We start from the raw sequence: 16,587 nt of genomic DNA, 5'->3' as shown, positions 1-16,587 counted from the left end.
GTCTCACTTCGACTAGATCAGCAATAACATGAGAACTGGTCAACCCGTATCATGTTGAGACTGCTGGACTCCATACTCAGACATAAGGAGACTGGTGAACTCTACACCAAGACAAATAAGTCATTTGCGATGGTGACAGAGAGTGGGTGTCAATGCACAAAGTTTTGGTCAATCTCTCAAAATTGAGAGGCTGACCCAAAGGGGGGAGTTTTAAATCAAACTAAAAAGTTCCGGCCTGAGAAAGGCTCCACACTCTCACTCCTGAGCTCTGACCAGAACCACAACCTAACCTGGCTCATAAGCACGTGGGCAAATTGAAAACCCCGCCCAGAAGTGTGCTTCTGTGATGACCCCTAAAGCTCGGCCAGCTGCAGGAGGTCCACTGTCCGCACTTCACTCCCTTTTCCTGTCTATAAATCTAACCGACCATGCATTTTCAGCTGTGCTCCCTCGGAATCTATTCTGACTCTAGGGGATGCCCAATTCGTGAATCGTTTTTTTTTTTTTTCTTGCTCAAATTAAACATTGTTAAACTTAATTTGCCTAAATTTATTCTTTTAACAGCACGCACACAAAATCAAGCTCAGCATCTCCCTTGGAAATAAAGGCGGGCGGGAGCGCTTGCGGTGGTGCACTCAGGACAGGGTCCATGGTAGGGGTAGTGGGATCTGTCCACCTGGACCAGCCCCTGTGGCTGAATCTGCTGCTTTAGGGCCCCTTCCTGTCTCCTGCAGGCTAGAACTGGCCTCCAAAGCAAGTGGCAGCCACCCCAGGATGCCCAGAGAGGGGGCGGGTGTGGCTGGGGGTGGGCAGCATCTTCCCTCCACACACTGTTTGCCGCACAGCCCATGGGCCTGACACACCCCAGACCAGAACTTCCATGCTCACCGTTGCCCTCGGTTCCCACCCGAGCCCAAGCCTGAGCCACACCTGGACTGGGCCCAGCCTCCACCTGAAATGACACCTTGAGTATCTGAAATCCCCACATGCCCCCACAGGCTCATGGCAGGGATTCCTGGGGACCAGAGCTGCAGAGGGGGGTACCTGGGGGCACTAGGATGGACAAGGGGTCCCACTTGCCCCTGCTTTCCTTTTAGAGGAAGGGAGAAGTTGGCCTTGGCACCCCCTCCAGTGACAGCCTTCCTGAGCAGGCAGCCGGACCCAGGTCACTTTCCCAGCAGCAAGGCTGGTGGCCAGCTCAGGGCCCATTCCACAGGTTTCTAGAAGGCCGAGGGGTTGCTGTGCCCACAGATCTCTGGGGCCTCCTCCTCCCCTGCCATGGTCCCAGAGTGTGCACAAGGACCCAGACTGGTCTTACCAAGAGCACTTACCACCTCTCTAAGCCCACCTTGGCCCCGAAAGGCCCACTTAGACCCCTACACATTTGAGTTTGTGTAACTGCAGATTTGCGCTTTAACAAAGCCTCCCGGGAGGCCCCACGTGGGTGCAAGCGAGGCCGCAGCCCCAAGATGGCTCTGCTCCCAGTCACCCATTGGTGACACTAAGCCCTTGAAAATCGGATTACCTTTTCAAAACTAGTTGTCAGGGAGCGTTTCAAATGGTTTGTCATAAGGACATTTTAATAATGATGCACAGATGGGCCTTGTCTCACAGATTCCTCTAAGGATCGAGACTCTCTGGGGGTCCTGTGCCCACCTGCACTCTCCCACACAGGGAGCTCACCCCTCCCCAGGCGCCCTCTCTTCCTCCTCCTCACCCGCCTCCCCCCAGCGCTGTCCTCTGTGGCCACACCAAGAACAAGGCCACTACCTCTGGGAGAGGTCCCCATATCAGCAGACACACTGGTGTCTCAGGCCAGGGCTGGGGGCAGCAGGGGGTGGCAGGAGCTGCCTCACTGCCCCTCCCCTTCCTGCCAGCCCTTCTTCCGGGGCACCCAGCGGCTCGGTTCTAGGGGCATGTCCTAGACACACAGACGGGCGGATGCAGCCTGCCTCCTGGGCGGGCAGCTGTGGTCTAAGGCCCCTGCCCAGCTGGAAACCACAGAGGCAGAGGACGGGAGAGGAGAGGAGACCACCATGGGGCCTTGGAGTCGAGTCCGGGTCGCCAAATGCCAGATGCTGGTCACCAGCTTCTTTGTCTTGGTAACAGGCAGGTGGGGCAGGAGGGGTGGTGGGTGGGGGTGCTAGGGCTGTCACCAGGCTTCCAGCATTGGGGTTACCTCCATATATACACCCTGCCATTGCAGACATGCACCTGGGGTCCCTGGCAGTGGACACCCAGCAGGCACTGACCATTTGGGCAGCATCTGTCCTCGGAGGGGCAGGCTGGACCTGAAGGAGGCCTGAGTTGTGCCCAGGGCCCTGGGTGCCAGGACTCCAGGGCTCTTCTGCCTGGTCCTGCCCTGGAGGATGACCTCACAGGGGCAAGGAGCGGACAGGGTGCTGTGGGGGGTGGGGGGCCACTGCCCGCACTGTGGATGGAATGATCCAAGGTCCTGGGTCCTTGGAGAAGCTGGGCCATCCGTGTGTGGGGGTGGGGTGGGGGGGGGTCTGGGGCAAAACCTTCCCTGAAATGATCCCACGGAAGCACCGGTACCCCTGCAGCTGAGCCTGTCTCATAGGAGACAAGGAAGCTGGAGGGACCTGGCTGGGGACCCCAGGGGCTCCACACCCTGCCCTTAGGGGCCTGTCTCCCCATCTGTGAGTGCAGGGAGGGGGCTGAGTCTGCCCCCACCCCCAGCTGCTGGGCCTTGCTTTGGCCACCATGGCGGCTCTCACCTACTTCGGGGCCCACCTTGCTGTCATCAGCCACGCACCCTTGGAGAGGAACCCTTACAAGACCACACACCACTGGGGTGAGTCTGGGCTGGTGCCTTGGAGAGGAGCTTCAAGTGCAAAAGTGGCTGAGGGGAGGAGGCAGGCTTTGGGTAGGAATGGGGTGGGGGCGGTGACGGGCCAGGAGGGGCCAGCTTGGAGCCCTGGCTCTACCAGGCAGAGGCTGGGGGTCTGAATGACAGCCCGGGTCTCCCGTCCACAGGGGCATGGGTGTGTCGGGGTCATCAGGACCCAGCTCTGTGTGGTCAGGGTCAACTAGAAGCAGGAGCCATCTGTGGATGTCCAGGGTCACTGATGTCCCTCTGAGTACCTGGGATGTCCCAGCCACTGCTCTGGGCATACCTGCCATCCAGGGACTTGGCAGTAAAATATATGATGTTCAGAGGGCAGAGACCACTGAGTGAGGGCCAGTGCCTGCAGGGGTCACTACTTAGGGACCAGAGTGAGGAAGACTGTCTTAATGAGGGGCCCAGGAGGGTGGCGTGGGGGACACTGAGGCCCTTGGTGTCAGGGCCCGGCGAGCCCAGCCCCCAGGCCACACTTCTTTACCCTGAATCCCGGGGGCCATGGCCTCCCTGGAGCAGGAAGCCTGGGGCCTGGGTCCAGACTGATAAGATTATGGCCCCCATGGGCCACCTGTCACTAGGGCGTGGGGAGACGGGATGTGGCTTCAAAGACAGCCCCAGAGGCAGTGGGGGCAGGAAGAGGAGGAAGGAGGGGCGGCCCCCAGGCCAAGCGTTCACCCACCTCTCGCTCCTTCCTCAGAGTCCTTCTGAGCATCGGCAGGAAAGAGGTTGCTTGGGGTGGGGGCACATCCCTGTCTGATGGGGAGACCTGGTTCATTCAGAGCCTCCCCAGAAGTCCAGCAAACCCCGGGACCCCCCCACATTGGATTTCAGACCCCGGCTCTGCACACTTGGGCCTCTGTCCTGGGCAACCCTCAACCCACCTCCTCTCTCTTCCCACCCAGCCATCTACACGGGGGTCAGCCTGGCCGTGCTCCTGACCCTGGGGGCTGCCCTGAGCGCCGGAGCCACCATGAGGGAGGCCCAGGGCCTCATGGCCGGGGTGAGTTCTCTGTGCCCTCACACACGCCCAGCACCCCGGAAAGGAATCTGCGCTGCAGGGCTGTGAGCCTGGGAAGGCTGCCTCGCCCCCACCCACAAGTGTCCAGAAAGAAACAGAGGCCCAAGGGATGCAGGCCGTCCGGGGCCCTCCACCCATCACCCGCACACCCCACACTGGTTCCCGCAGGAGCCCTGAAAGGCGGAGCTGGCCCCCAGCCCTGGAAGTCACTCCCAAAGGCTCTGGGAAGGTCTTGTTCTGTTACCCAGCAGACGCTGGAGACAGGGTTTGGGTGAATTCCATCTCCTGTTAGGGGACATGAGGCAGGTCAAGGGAAGCCCACCTTTGCTGGGCCCCCAGCTGGGGTGTCCTCCTGAATGCCACACCTTCAGTAGCTGGAAGTAGCTGCCATCACACAGTAGCTGGGAGGGGTCTCCTCGGCCTGAAATCCCACAATCCTACAGAAGTGGCCCTCGTTCCCCATGCCGACTCCTCCATGTGAGCCCCATCTTGGTCCCCACAGGCCCTCGATAGCCATTCCAGACTCCACCTGCCAGCCCTGCCTCCCCTCCCGTCCTTCCTGCCCCTGCTCGGCTCCTGTCCTCCTCTCCCACCTGAGCTGGGCAGCTCCTCCCTGGTGCCCAAACTCTCCAGCCCTCCATTCCAGCTGTGAGTTCCCCCGTGAGTGGTTTGTGGGCTCAGAGACCCTGGAAAGCCTCACGGGGGGTTTTGCTTCCCTGGCGGAGGTTGGGCCACTCCACGGCACCCCAAGGGTAGAGCCTCCTGGGTTCCCAGGGGTGGCAGGGTCTTGAGCCCAGCCTTCGTGTTCAGCAAACGCTTGTTGAATGACTCCTAGTTTGTAAATGTCTCCAAGGATAGGGATAGAGCCATCTCCTGGAGCTGCGGTGGCGGCCAGCCAGCAAGGGGTGGGCCCGAGGGAAGCAGAGCAGGATGCAGTGGCCCCAGCACTAACCAGGATTCCTGCTCTGGGGCACAGGAGCATGGGCAGGGACAGTGCTGGCCATGTGGGGGGCACTGAAACCCTGGCTGTGCGGTCTGGCTTCGGGGTCGGGCAGGAGGCCCCAGTGGGGAGATGGAAGGGCAGGTGGACTGTCACCCAGAGGTCATGTGCCCTGCCAGAAGGATGCCTGGATGGAAGACGGCAGCAGGGCCAAGCCAGGGACCCAGGAAGGGGGCCTGGAGAGGCCCTATGCTGGGGCTGCAGCGTCAGCCACCAGGGGGCGCCATGGTGCCAGGCTCGAGCGGCACATGCTGGAGGCGGAAGATGGCCACGGGGCCACAGGGGATCTGGTCCTGTCTCAGCTCAGCTCTTCACAGGCCCTCATGAGCCCCCATCCCCGTGTCCAGCTGCATACCCTGATCTGTGAGCAAGGGGGTCAGGGACACCTGGGGTCTCAATTCTGTGTCCCCAGCCAGACTCAAGGGCCAGGATGATGCTTGAGGGATGAGGTCCCGTGAACACTCCAGTCCCAGCTGGGTGGGCTCCAGCACAGCCCCCCTTAACTCCAGAACACAGCCCCAGCCTGGATAGTGGCCACGGGGAGGACGCTGATAGACCCCACCTGAGATACCTGTTCTGTTGACCTGTGTGTGCACATGGGTGTACATGTGCCTATGCGTATGCCTGCATATATGCCTGTGTGTGCCTCTGTGTGGTCATGTGTCTGTGTGTGCGTGTATGTGTGCATGTGCCTGTGTGTGCATGTGCCTGTGTGTGTGTGTGGGTGCACATGAGTGTACATGTGCCTAGGTGTATGCCTGCGTATATGCCTGTGTGTACATGTGTCTGTGGGTGTATGTGTGTGTATGCACCTGTGTGTGCATGTGCCTCTGTATGTGCATGCGCCTGTGTGTGCATGTGCCTGTGCCTGTGTGTGCATGTATGTGTATGCGCCTGTGTGTGCATGTGCCTGTGTGTACACGTGCCTCTGTGTGTGCATGTGTGTGTATGTGCCTGTGTGTGCACGTGCCTCTGTGTGTGCATGTGTGTGTATGCACCTGTGTGTGCATGTACCTCTGTGTGTGCATGTGTCTGTGTGTGCATGTGTGTGCATGTGCTTGTGTGTGCACATGCCTCTGTGTGTGCATGTGCATGAGTGTGCGTCTGTGTGTAGGAGCACATGTGAAGGGTGCAAGGCAGGGGGGAACAGGGAGTGGAAAGATGTTTTTCAGCATGACAGGCACCCGCTCCCCCCTCTCCCCGCCTGCCCCTTCCTGCCCCCACCTTCCCCGGCTCTCCCCCGAGCCTGGCGCACAGGAAATGAAAGTGCTTGCTGGGCCCAGAGCAGCGCTGGCAGCGTGGCCCTAGGAGCCTGCCGTCTGTTTATGCACTTCTTTATATGTTTCCATCCCGAACGGGGCGTGGGGGGGATGGATGGCCAGGGTCGGGCCCAGCTCCACCCAGAAGCCCCGCACAGTGGAGGCCTTGGGGAGGTCTGGGTGGGCCCCTCGCTGCCCAAGACCCTCCCTGCAGGGTGAGTGAGCGAGGGGGGAGAGGGAGGGTGGGAGGCGGGCGATGATGCCCTTTCTCCTGAGGAATGAAATGGTTTCTGGAAAACGCTGGTCCCCGAGCTGGCTCAGGGCCTCAGGTTTGGGAGGCAGCATTGGGCGATGGCTTCCAGATGGGGAAGGCAGCCCGCAGCCAGCGAGGAGGAGAAAGAGAGGGAGGGAGGGGAGGAGGGATGTCCCCAGACAGACCTCGCAGCCTCCGGGCAGGCAGGAGGGGACACGGGCCACAAGGGCAGAGCGCTGGAGACCGAGCTCGTGCCCGCGTCTGGGGGCTGCTGGGGGTGGCCCCAGCTCTCCCGCACACCTCGTGCTTAGCTACCCCTGGCCCGGGCTGTTTCTTCATCCCTGCTGGTCCTGGCCAGCGTCTGTGGGTCCCTCTGCATCCACGGGTGTCCCTCCCTCCATTGGTCATCCATTCTGGTGGTGTCGCCCTGAGTGCGGCCCCTGGGCTGGGATAGAGCAGCCAAGCCCGGCCACATACCTCATGACTCTGCTCTGGGCAGAGGCGCCGTCACAAAGCCTGCGGGCTGGGAAGGGGGCGATGCAGAGGGGCTGGACGGTCACACCAGGGCCTCTCGACACTGGGTGGAGTGGTGTGGACAGTGGCAGGGTTGAGCCTCTGGAGCTCCAGGTGGAGACTCAGCCAGAGCCCCAGATCCTCGGGTCAGCCCAGAGGTGCAGATCAAATTGTGGATGGGGGACATCCAGTCCGGGGTGACCCTCAAAAACTGTCCACAACATGGGGGCACACGTGCATTTTCAGGGGAGGGGTCTGTAATATTCAGCTTTGGCAAGGGGGCTCTCAAAAGCTCGGGATCCCTGCGTGACAGAAGGAAGGGCAAGCGGGGGCTGGAGAGCGGTAGATATTCCTGCCAAAGAACTGAGGGCAAGGGTGCAGGCAAGAGGGAGGGGACAGGGGTTGGCTGGGGCCACGAGGACCCGCACAGGAACACCGTCCTGGTGTGTCACACCATCCCCAAGCTCCTGCAGTTGCAGTTGGAGTTAGCTCTGGAGGCATGTTTCAGACCCCCCGCCCCCCTCTGTGTAGGGGACAGCCCTTACCTCTGCCTCGAAGACAGGAAGCTTCTTCCCCCAGAGGGGAGGCTCTGCCTGGCCCCCCAGGTCGATATTCCTCCTGGGAGCAGGATGGCTGGCCCTCAGGAGCCAAAAGGGGGGAATAGGGGGAGAATTCCTGAAAAGGGCCAGAAGAAAGGATGAGAAAGGGGCCCTAGAGGCCGTGCTCCTGCCACCCATGGTCTCGCCCCTGCCCACGGTCTCCTCCTCAGCCCCATGCCCAGGCCACAGGCCCGGCCACAAGTGACCCCGCCTTCCTCCTCGCCCAGGGCTTCCTGTGCTTTGCCCTGGTGTTCTGTGTCCTGGTGCAGGTGGCCTTCTGGAGATTCTACAACCCCACGCAGGTGAGTGCCAGCTGCCCCCATCCTACAGTGCAAGGTCCCCAGCAAGTGGGCACAGGGCAGGAGGAAAAGGGAGCAGGGACTGGGAAAGTCATCCCTCAGTTCCCTGCTGTGCAGGCAGGTGGGGACCTCCTGGGTGTGGGGTGGCAGGGCGCTGAGGGGCCAGAGGGCTGGGTGGTGGGCAAGGGGTCTTCTCCAGGGTTTGGGTGGCAGCTCCCTGGGGAAGGAGGGAGAGACCCAGACCCAACCCCCCTTAGCCCATCTCCTCTTGGGCCCCAAAGATGCTTCTGGGGAGTCAGGGGAGGGAAGAGGGAGAGGGGGAGGGATCGGTTGGAGGGGGCAGAGTGTTCTGGAAAATGCACAAAGAAGGGCCAAGCTTTCCTGACTGAGGCCTGCAGTGTGGGGAAGGGGGCCGGGAGGACTGAGTGGGTGGGGGTCCCAGCCTCACTCCCAGGAGGATAGTCCTTCTGTCCAGGAGATGGGGCTGCCCAGGTGACCTGGGGGCAGGGGAAAGCCAGCAGCTTGGTGTGGGGGGAAGGCCCCCCATCCCCAGCAGTAGACGAGACCCTGGCAGCAGGGCACAGCCCTGGCCTGCCCCGCTGGGAGCCCAGGCCCAGGCGAGGCCCCCCAGGCAGGCTGGGGAGCTCCAGGCCAGCCAGGTGGACCACACAGAGGGGCAGGAGAGTCTCAGTCCTGCAGGCTCCTGTCCACTCCAACTCCCTGTGACCTTGAGCAATCCCTCTCCTCTCTGCTGGGCCTCAGTTTCCCCATGTGCTCTGTAAGGACCAGTCAGGAAGCCAAGGCTCCCCAAACACAGCAATGGCCAGGCTAGATGCAGCGGCTTACAGATGGCGGCTGGGTCAGGAGGCTGGGCCTGGTCCTCTGGGCAGAGCTCGTGCTGGGTGCTTTCCGCACCAATGTCCTGGCAGTACCAGGGCTGGAGAGGGCTTCAGGCTCAGGGCCTTCTCCCTTCCCTACCCAGGGGTAGCCCCAAAGTGCCCACCCACCCCAGCCTCACTTGGGGTCACCCACCTGAGACCAATCGGGAAAACACCATTTCCTTTGGCCCAGGAGGATCTTGGAGGAGGTCCAGCCGCTGCGACACAGCTGTGGTTGCGGGAGCTTGTCCAGCAGTCTTTTCGGGGTAGAGGCGGGCCAGGCTGGTGTTTTGTCCTCACATTTCCTGTCCATGGAAGAGTGGTCTGGCCCATTCCAGGCCTGTGTCACACCGTGGGTGGCTGCGGTACTGACAACTTCCAGGGTACCCCATCCTCTGTGTGCTGAAGCTGTATGTTTACAGCGCTGAGCCCAGACTCGCAGTTCTGGAGAGGAGGGGGCCACGCAGGGGGACAGAACCCAGCTGGGGCCTGCTCTCCAGAAAGGAAGGGAGTGAGAAGATGGACGGTGTTTGGCCAGGCCTCTCCTCTGGCCCGTCCCAGCCCCATGCACCACCCCACACAAATAGTCCTCATCTGGCCCGTGCTCCCACCCAGACTTCAGGGGTCAGTTCTCAGGGTGCTGCAGAGGCTGGGAGCCCCATCTGCCCCTCCCTGTGGGTTTTGACATCCGTGTGGACCGTATGTGTGTCCAGGCCTGGTGGGCACAAGGTAGCTTGGGCAAAGGAGTTCTGAATTGGAAGTCAGGGTCCACAGGGCACCCTGGGGTAAAGCATCTAACCTTCCTGGGCCTCGGTTTCCTCGTCTGTGAAAGGAGCATCGAGATCCCTGCCCGAGGGGGCTGCTGTGCAGTGGGACTGGGCTGGTGCTTGTGGAGGGCTCGTCAGACTGGTCTGTGACCTCCGAGCCCGCCTTGCCCCAGGACTAGCTCGGGGCTGTCCCGAGCTTGGATGAGATGGTGTTTGGTACCAAGGCCAAGGGTCCCGAGCAGGAGAGGCAGAGCGAGCATCCATCCATGACCTCCTGGGAACATGAGCCGGTGCCCTGCTGGAGAGGGGCCCTGCTGCAGCACCACCAGGGAAAATGGCCAGAGGGCCCAAGCTGCTCGTGCTGGCAAAGCTGGGGTGAGGGCTGGGACCAGAGCCTGGAACCCAGCCAGGCCCCTTCACCCCATTTCCCCCGTGCACCTTCCCTGAGGGACCCCCAATATACTCTGAAACACAGGATTCAAGACACGTCACTGGGGCACCCCTACAGGATGAAAGAGACTGGCCACCTTCCCTCGGCTGTCCCCCATGTCCCTCGAGGCCACAGACCCTAGCCCGGGGGTGAGGGTGGGTGCCCCTTCCCCGCCCAGCCCCCAGAGAGCCCCTGCTCACTGGGTTTCTCAGCTGCCACCTCCCAGGGATGCTGGGCCTTGGCAGGAGTCCCGAGCTGGCGAGGACGCCACTGTGAGGACCAGGCCTCCGTGGGATGAATACAGAGCTCCGGGGCTATTAATTATGCTCTAGCCACGGCCAGAAAGCCACTTTGCCGCAGCTCTGCCCGGTCCCCAGGTGACTCTGCGTCAGGGAAAATGGATTGCTTGGCTCCCTTAATCGTTCAGGCTCGGGGTGAGCGCAGCAGGCTGGCTCCCGCCCCTGAGGGCCACTGCCCCCGACTTCCTGGCCGCCGTGTGGGCTCAGGCCAGAGCCAGCTCGACCCCGGGGCCTGGTCCACAGACCACCTGCAGCTCCCCCACACAGGGCGCATCTGTGCTGCCCTGAGCCAGCACGGTTAGTCCCCAAACGCAGGCAGATATCTGGGATGACCTGGTCTTGGTGATAAGCCCTGGTGGGGACTCCCTGGACACCGGGCCTCAGTCTGTGCAGACTCTGAGCAGTGCACTGTCTCATGGACATGTGCTCAGCAGCCCAGGACCCCCTTGCCAGCCCTGCTGCCCCGACCCCGGGGCGGTGGAAGGGGAGGCCTCGCGCCCAGTGCCTGGCCCACCCCTGCCTCTTTATGAACACGGAGCTCAGTCTCCTACAGAGTCCCCTGAGCTCAGTGATGGGGGCAGACGGTGATGCACCACCTAGGAGCCCTGACCCTGCGGGGCGAGTCCAGTCTGGCCCCCCACAACCTGGCTGTGGGGTGCGGGGCAGGGGGCTGGTTTTGCTGAGCTCTGCTTTCTCAGTCATGGGGGAGACTCTCAGCAGAGCCTGGCACAACAAGCCTCTCAGCTGCCAGTGGGTTGTTGCTCCTGCTCATACGACAGCAGCACTAATGCTACAGCAGCACTTGTCACAGAGCCCCAGGCACTCAGGTCTTCCATGGGCCATGGCAGGGGGCTGGCAGGGAGACAAAGCTATCAGAGTTGGGGGGGTGGGACCTCCTTGCCAAGGCCGCCTGGTCCTCTAGGCCCCAGCCCTCGCCAGGACCCCAACTCAACCCATTTCACACGGAGTGAAGCAGAGGCCGACGGCTGGCCCAGCCCTGCCCACCCGTGGCCATGGCCAGCTTGACTCCTGCCCCCCAGCATGCCGCCCACCTCCCTCCAGGTGGTGAGGACAAAGGCTGGCTGCATTTGGGATGACTCATGGAGGGAGCCTGACGTGTGTTAGCCATCAGTGGGAGGGATTAATTAGGGCCAGGAGCAGTACTTGGCCTAGAAAGTCCCTCTGGCTCCTGTGGGGCATCTGGGCTTGGACAGGGCTGGTGGAGGGAGCCCACTGCCTGCCTGCAGCCAGCCCACCCAAATCCTCCGGGCTGCTGGCGGGGCCTGCCCTGGGGCCTGGGCCCAGTGCAATGGAGAGCTGTGGAGAGGCCGCCCTTCCCTTCTGGAGGGCAGGTGCAAGTGGCCAGAGTAGGCATGGGTCCTCCTTCACCCCCCAGCCCTTTGGGGCAGTCCATGAGAACCCCTCAGTGTGTCCCAGCTGTCAGCATGACATGGGGGGATGGAAGGAGAGGAGGAAGCACTCAGGGTCTCCGAGGCAGGAAGGAGGTGGCAGAGGTCAGGGGAGCTCAAAGACGGCCTCGTCCTGAGCCGGGAGACCAGCGACCCCTGGAGCAGGCAGGGAAGCCTTCCTGGAGGAGGTGAGATTCAAGTTACTTCCTGAAGGAATAACTTGGCAAGGGGAGGGCATTCTGGGTGGGGGGTGGGGGCGGTACAAGCAAAGGCACGAAAGGGCGTGCTTAGAGGCCGAGGCAACAAAGTCCAAGGGATGCCGGGGTGCTCAGCAAAGGCAGGGTGTGGCTGCGCCCCTGTCCCCGTCCTCTCCATCTCCTGTCCCCAAGTGGCCTCGTCTGCCTAGACCTGACCTCAGGTGCACACACCTCCCCTGATCAAAGGCCTTCCCTGGAGCCCACTGCCCAGGCTTTGGTGGTTGATTCTGAGGAAAAACCTGGAAGCATCTTTGGGGGAGCTAAGGACTCACCCAAGCCTTCTCTACCAGGCCCAGCCCACACCCCACCCCACAAGACCACAGCAGTAGTGGGCAGCAGAGCTTATCTCTGCTCTATCCTGCAGGGCCCTCCAGGGGAGCAGGAGGCAATGCTGACACCATCATTGGGAGAGAGGGTGACCTGCCACCCAGGGGACCCGGGCTCTACCCTCGGGGAGCTCCACCTGGTGCAAGGAGGAGGGACCTTTGGGACATCACTGCACATGCTGGGGCCACACCCCTGCTTTGGGAGCTCCGTCGCGGGGAAGGGGCTTCACTGGGTCTCCCACCAGGATGCTCTCGCGCAGGTGGAGGATGCCGTGCTGGACACCTACGATCTGGTGTATGACCAGGCTGTGAAGAGCTCATCCAGTGTCTGGCGGCAGGAGCTGGAGGCTATCCAGGACACGGTGAGCATGGGGAGGGCCTGCCCCTCACTGGTGGTGGGGCAGCGGGGTGGTCAGCCTCACTGTGTGGACTACTATCCGGAGAATGGGCACAGGACAGCCCCAGAGTCAGCCGACCCGGGCCAGTGGCCGAGCGGGAGCGGGGAGCAGGCCGCAGGGCAAAGAGCTCCTGTCCTTTTCCCTCTGACCAGGACAGGGCCTGCTACTGAATTTTCAGACCCGGTGCAAAATGAAAAGGCAGGGCCCGTTGTTCAAAAATGATTAAGAATTTGAAGACGGTGATGACAGCGCTAAAGCGAGCATGAGCCCCTTCTAGGCCTGAGAAGCCGGCCCTGGCAGGCAGGCCAGTGCTGCCGTCCGTCACCAGGGCCCAGGCTGCCCAGGGGCTGGGACCTCCAGCAAAAGCAGCCGCAACACCCTGAGTTCCTGGGTCCCCAGTTCTGCCAGACCCCGTCCAGGTCATTTGCCTTTGTGATGCCTCAGTTTCCCCACCTGTCCCACCCACCTACTGGGGCTTTGAGTGAAAACCTCAGCTCTCTCCCTTCTGTTCCTGCAGTTTCTGTGCTGTGGGAAGAGGTCTCCTTTCAGCCTTCTGGGCAGCGCAGAAGCCGACCTGTGTCACGGAGAGGAGGCTGCCAGAGAGGTGAGGAGGAGGAGGGGAACGGGACGCTGGCCAGGCAAGACACCCGAGGGCCAGACACCCTGCAGCTCAACCACAAGACCCAGAACATTCTCCACCCCTTGGCCTCCCCCAGACCCTGGGACCTGCCTGCCGAAGGGTTCAGGGGCGGTTCCGATGTGATCGGAGGCAGCGGTGAGGGGTTTGCTGCACCTGAAGCCCATGGGGTGAGCGGGCTGGGCCCTGACCACAGGCCCAGTCCCTTCCCCAAGCCGGCTCATCCACCCCTGCACCCCCGTGCAAGCCCTAGCTAAGAAGTTCCCAAGACCAGTCAAGGCCTCGCCCTTGGAAGCCTCTAGAAGCACACAGACAGGATCTCTGGGCTGAAGGCCCACAGAGCAGGCGTGGTCAGCTCTATCTAGGGGCGAGGGGGCAGGCGTCCTGAGGGGCCCCAGAAGGATTGGAAAGGGCAGTCCTTGGAAGAGAATTGAAGCAGGAGCATGGGCCAAGGCCAGGGTGTGGCCGCTGGCCTCAGGGAGGACGGGTGGGACAGGCAGGGGAGCCCTTCCTCCCCAAGGCCTGGAGAGGGACCCGCCTCCTGTCCCTTCTCTCCTGCTGCCCCAGCGGTCGGCCTCCCTGCCCCTCCCCCTGCTGTCCTGGAAACTAACCCTCCCTCTCTGTGGCTAGAGGTGCCTGGCCACCCTCCAAGAACCAGGCGGGAGGATCGCCAATGGCTCGCCGGCCCAGCAGGGGTGGAGCCAGCACCGGGCCCACTCTGAGGGCCGGAGGGGCCATCATGTTGGGGAGGGCACAGGGGGCCTGGTGGCACCCATGGCAGGGGCTGGGTGCCAGGGGGGCCTGACCTACCCAAGGAGAGTCCTCAGGTGCCCTGACCACAGACCTGGGATGAGGGCCTGCTTTGTGCACCCTGGGATGAAAAGGGCAACAGGCCCAACTGGACAGGCCTCTTGGGGGGCAGATAGCAGGGGCTGGCATAGGTGGTGGGCGTGGGGCTGGCCTAGGCGGGACAGGCAAGGGCTAGAAGGAAGACCTCCCTGCAGGAGGGTCCTGGCTGGGATCTGCCCTGGCGCCCTGTGCTTCCTCTCCCAGGTCAGAGCTCTCCTGCAGCCTGCCCCAAAATGCCAACATCCTGCCCCCAAGCCAAAGACCACCATCTGAGTGGTTCATCACCTCCCCTTTTCTGGAGAACTTCTGTGGATGCCATGTCCTGGGGCAGCACTGGGAGCCCAGGATGGAGCAGGGAGCCCCGCACCCCTCTAGGCTGCTTCCCTGCCTCTCCCTGACAGAATTCTCTCGTCCCCCAAGTGCTGCTCACAGGGTACCATAAGGGGCCTGGGCTGGGTGCTGGGGACCCAGAGTGAGTCAGACCCAGCCCTGCCCAGAGGAGACAGATGGGGGCTCAACACAGGAGCTCAGGGCAGCTGGTGAGCTGGGAAAAGGACACCCCCTGGGACCCCTGGGCAGCAGCCCCTCGGTCCCCACAGAGGCCAGCTCTGTCACAACTGTTTGTGACAGCTCTTCCCTAGAACACTAGGGGGGGTCTCCCTGGGAATGCACTGCACCCCATCTCCCCACTGCCCTAGCATTGGCCTTGGTGGCCACTCATCCCAAACAGGGAGAATTGGGCGGCCTGGCAGGTGCCATGCATGCTGCCTTCTGCCCAGGACTGCCTGCAGGGCATCCGGAACTTCCTGAGCACACACCAGAACATCGCCTCCACCCTGACCAGTGCCGGCCTGGCCCTCACGGTACCCCTTGCCCTCCCTTGCAACCCCTCCCTCACCTCCTCCCCCTCCACCTGCCTAGCGCCCCACCCAGATGGACAGGCAGGGGTGGGCAGCCCAGGTACAGCCCAGGCCAGCTCTGGTGTTGGGCATCGCCAGGTTCCCCTTGTCCAGGGGGCAGGCAGGAGCGGGCTGCTGACCCCAGGGAGTGGCCTAGGGGAGACAGTGGCTGCCTTGCTCCCTCCCCAAGACAACTGGAACCCTTCCCAATGCTGCAGAGTCCAGAGGCTTCTGAGGGAGGGGGCGGGGCACCCACCCCAGAGCTGCTGGTCAGTGGCTGAGGCCTCTGGGTGCCCCTCGGGCCGCCTCCCTCCCAGGTGTACGCGATGCTCCTCAGCTCCTTTCTCTGGTGTGCCATCCACTCCGGCCGCAGCTTGGACCACAAAGGCCGATACACCCTGACTCCACGGTAAGCCCCCACCCGCCTGCCCCCCACCCACTCCCCAGGTGGTCCTGCAGCCCCCAGGACGTGGCAGGGCGGCAGTCAGCTCCATTGCCAGCTGAGAGCACCTGCAGCTTCCCACACCAGAGGTGTCTGCCTCTGTCCAGCAGGCAGGCCCTGGGCCGAGGGGAGGCTGGCACTCCAGAGGAGCCACCGTGGGAGTGTCTGGCCACACTGGGGAAGGGGCCGCTGGGAAGCGGCCAGCCCAGCATGCACCCCACTCTGTGGCCCACACTGAGATCCCCTCTGCTCACCCCCAATCCCTGTCAAGACCTGGCTCACAAATGCCACTCCCCCAACACCAACTGGGAGGGTAGGATGCTTCTGGGGCCCCCAGATGACAGCCCCAGGCCAGGATCTCTGGTCTTGGGTAAGCCCAGGGCTGCCCGCGCACAAGGTGCAGGAAGACCCAGACCAGCAGCTGGACGCCCCTCCTACCCCCACGGCACTCGGGCTGTCCCTCCGGCCACCTCTCCTCTCACCACCAGCTTGCTCTGCCCTGGCCGCCGGGGCCCCTCCCTGCCCAGGTATCCTGCCTGGCTCCTCCGCATTCTGGCCCAGCCTCGTGGTCCCCTCTAGGATGCCCTGACCCAGCCTCGTGGTCCCCTCTAGGATGCCCTGAACCAGCCTCGTGGTTCCCCTCTAGGATGCCCTGACCCAGCCTCGTGGTCCCTTCTAGAAGGTTCTGGCCGAGCCTCGTGGTCCCCTCTGATCCTCAGGGCGCATGGCTGCCAGCCCCAGGAGCCCAGCCTCTTCAGACGTCTCCCGGGTGGATTCACACTTCGACATCCCTCTGAAGCAAACACTCCTGGTGACCGTCTGGGTCCAAGAGGATGCTCAGATGGCCCCCAGCGGCTCCCGGACAACTGACACTCGCTTCCAGCCCCTGTCCAGCTGCCTGTGTGCCCACAGAGGCAAAGACTCTCAGGCCACCAGCCCTCAACGTGCTCCTTAGGGGAGGATCTGACATCGTGGTGGGATGGGGACAGGGAGAAGGCCGAACCACATCGACAGGCCCCACGTAAACGAGTGGAGGGGCAGGGGCTGGGGGGCACCGGAGCAGCTCTGGCAAACAGCAGCACGCTGGTCAGGACGCACCTCCAACACCGCTGGACACTCGCCACACGCGGCTTCCACGCTGCATAACAGAGCACAAGCCGAGCGGCTTCAAGTGGCACCCGGTTATCATCAC

General features: G+C 62.6%; 1 protein-coding gene across 1 annotated transcript; it reads left to right on the top strand.

The window, feature by feature from the left end:
- The first annotated feature begins 2,036 nt into the window (after window positions 1-2,036).
- On the top strand, window positions 2,037-16,265 carry TSPAN32 (tetraspanin 32). The gene is made up of 9 exons (XM_063095194.1): window positions 2,037-2,102; window positions 2,701-2,815; window positions 3,766-3,863; window positions 7,733-7,807; window positions 12,431-12,532; window positions 13,086-13,172; window positions 14,834-14,917; window positions 15,271-15,362; window positions 16,115-16,265. Exons 1-9 carry the CDS (start codon window positions 2,037-2,039, stop codon window positions 16,263-16,265), a joined length of 870 nt encoding a protein of 289 aa, XP_062951264.1.
- Window positions 16,266-16,587: the final 322 nt, after the last annotated feature.

This window comes from Cynocephalus volans, chromosome 4 (genome assembly GCF_027409185.1).
Source record: "Cynocephalus volans isolate mCynVol1 chromosome 4, mCynVol1.pri, whole genome shotgun sequence".
Classification (NCBI taxonomy): Eukaryota; Metazoa; Chordata; class Mammalia; order Dermoptera; family Cynocephalidae; genus Cynocephalus; species Cynocephalus volans.
This window is presented reverse-complemented; position numbering and strand designations above follow the sequence as displayed.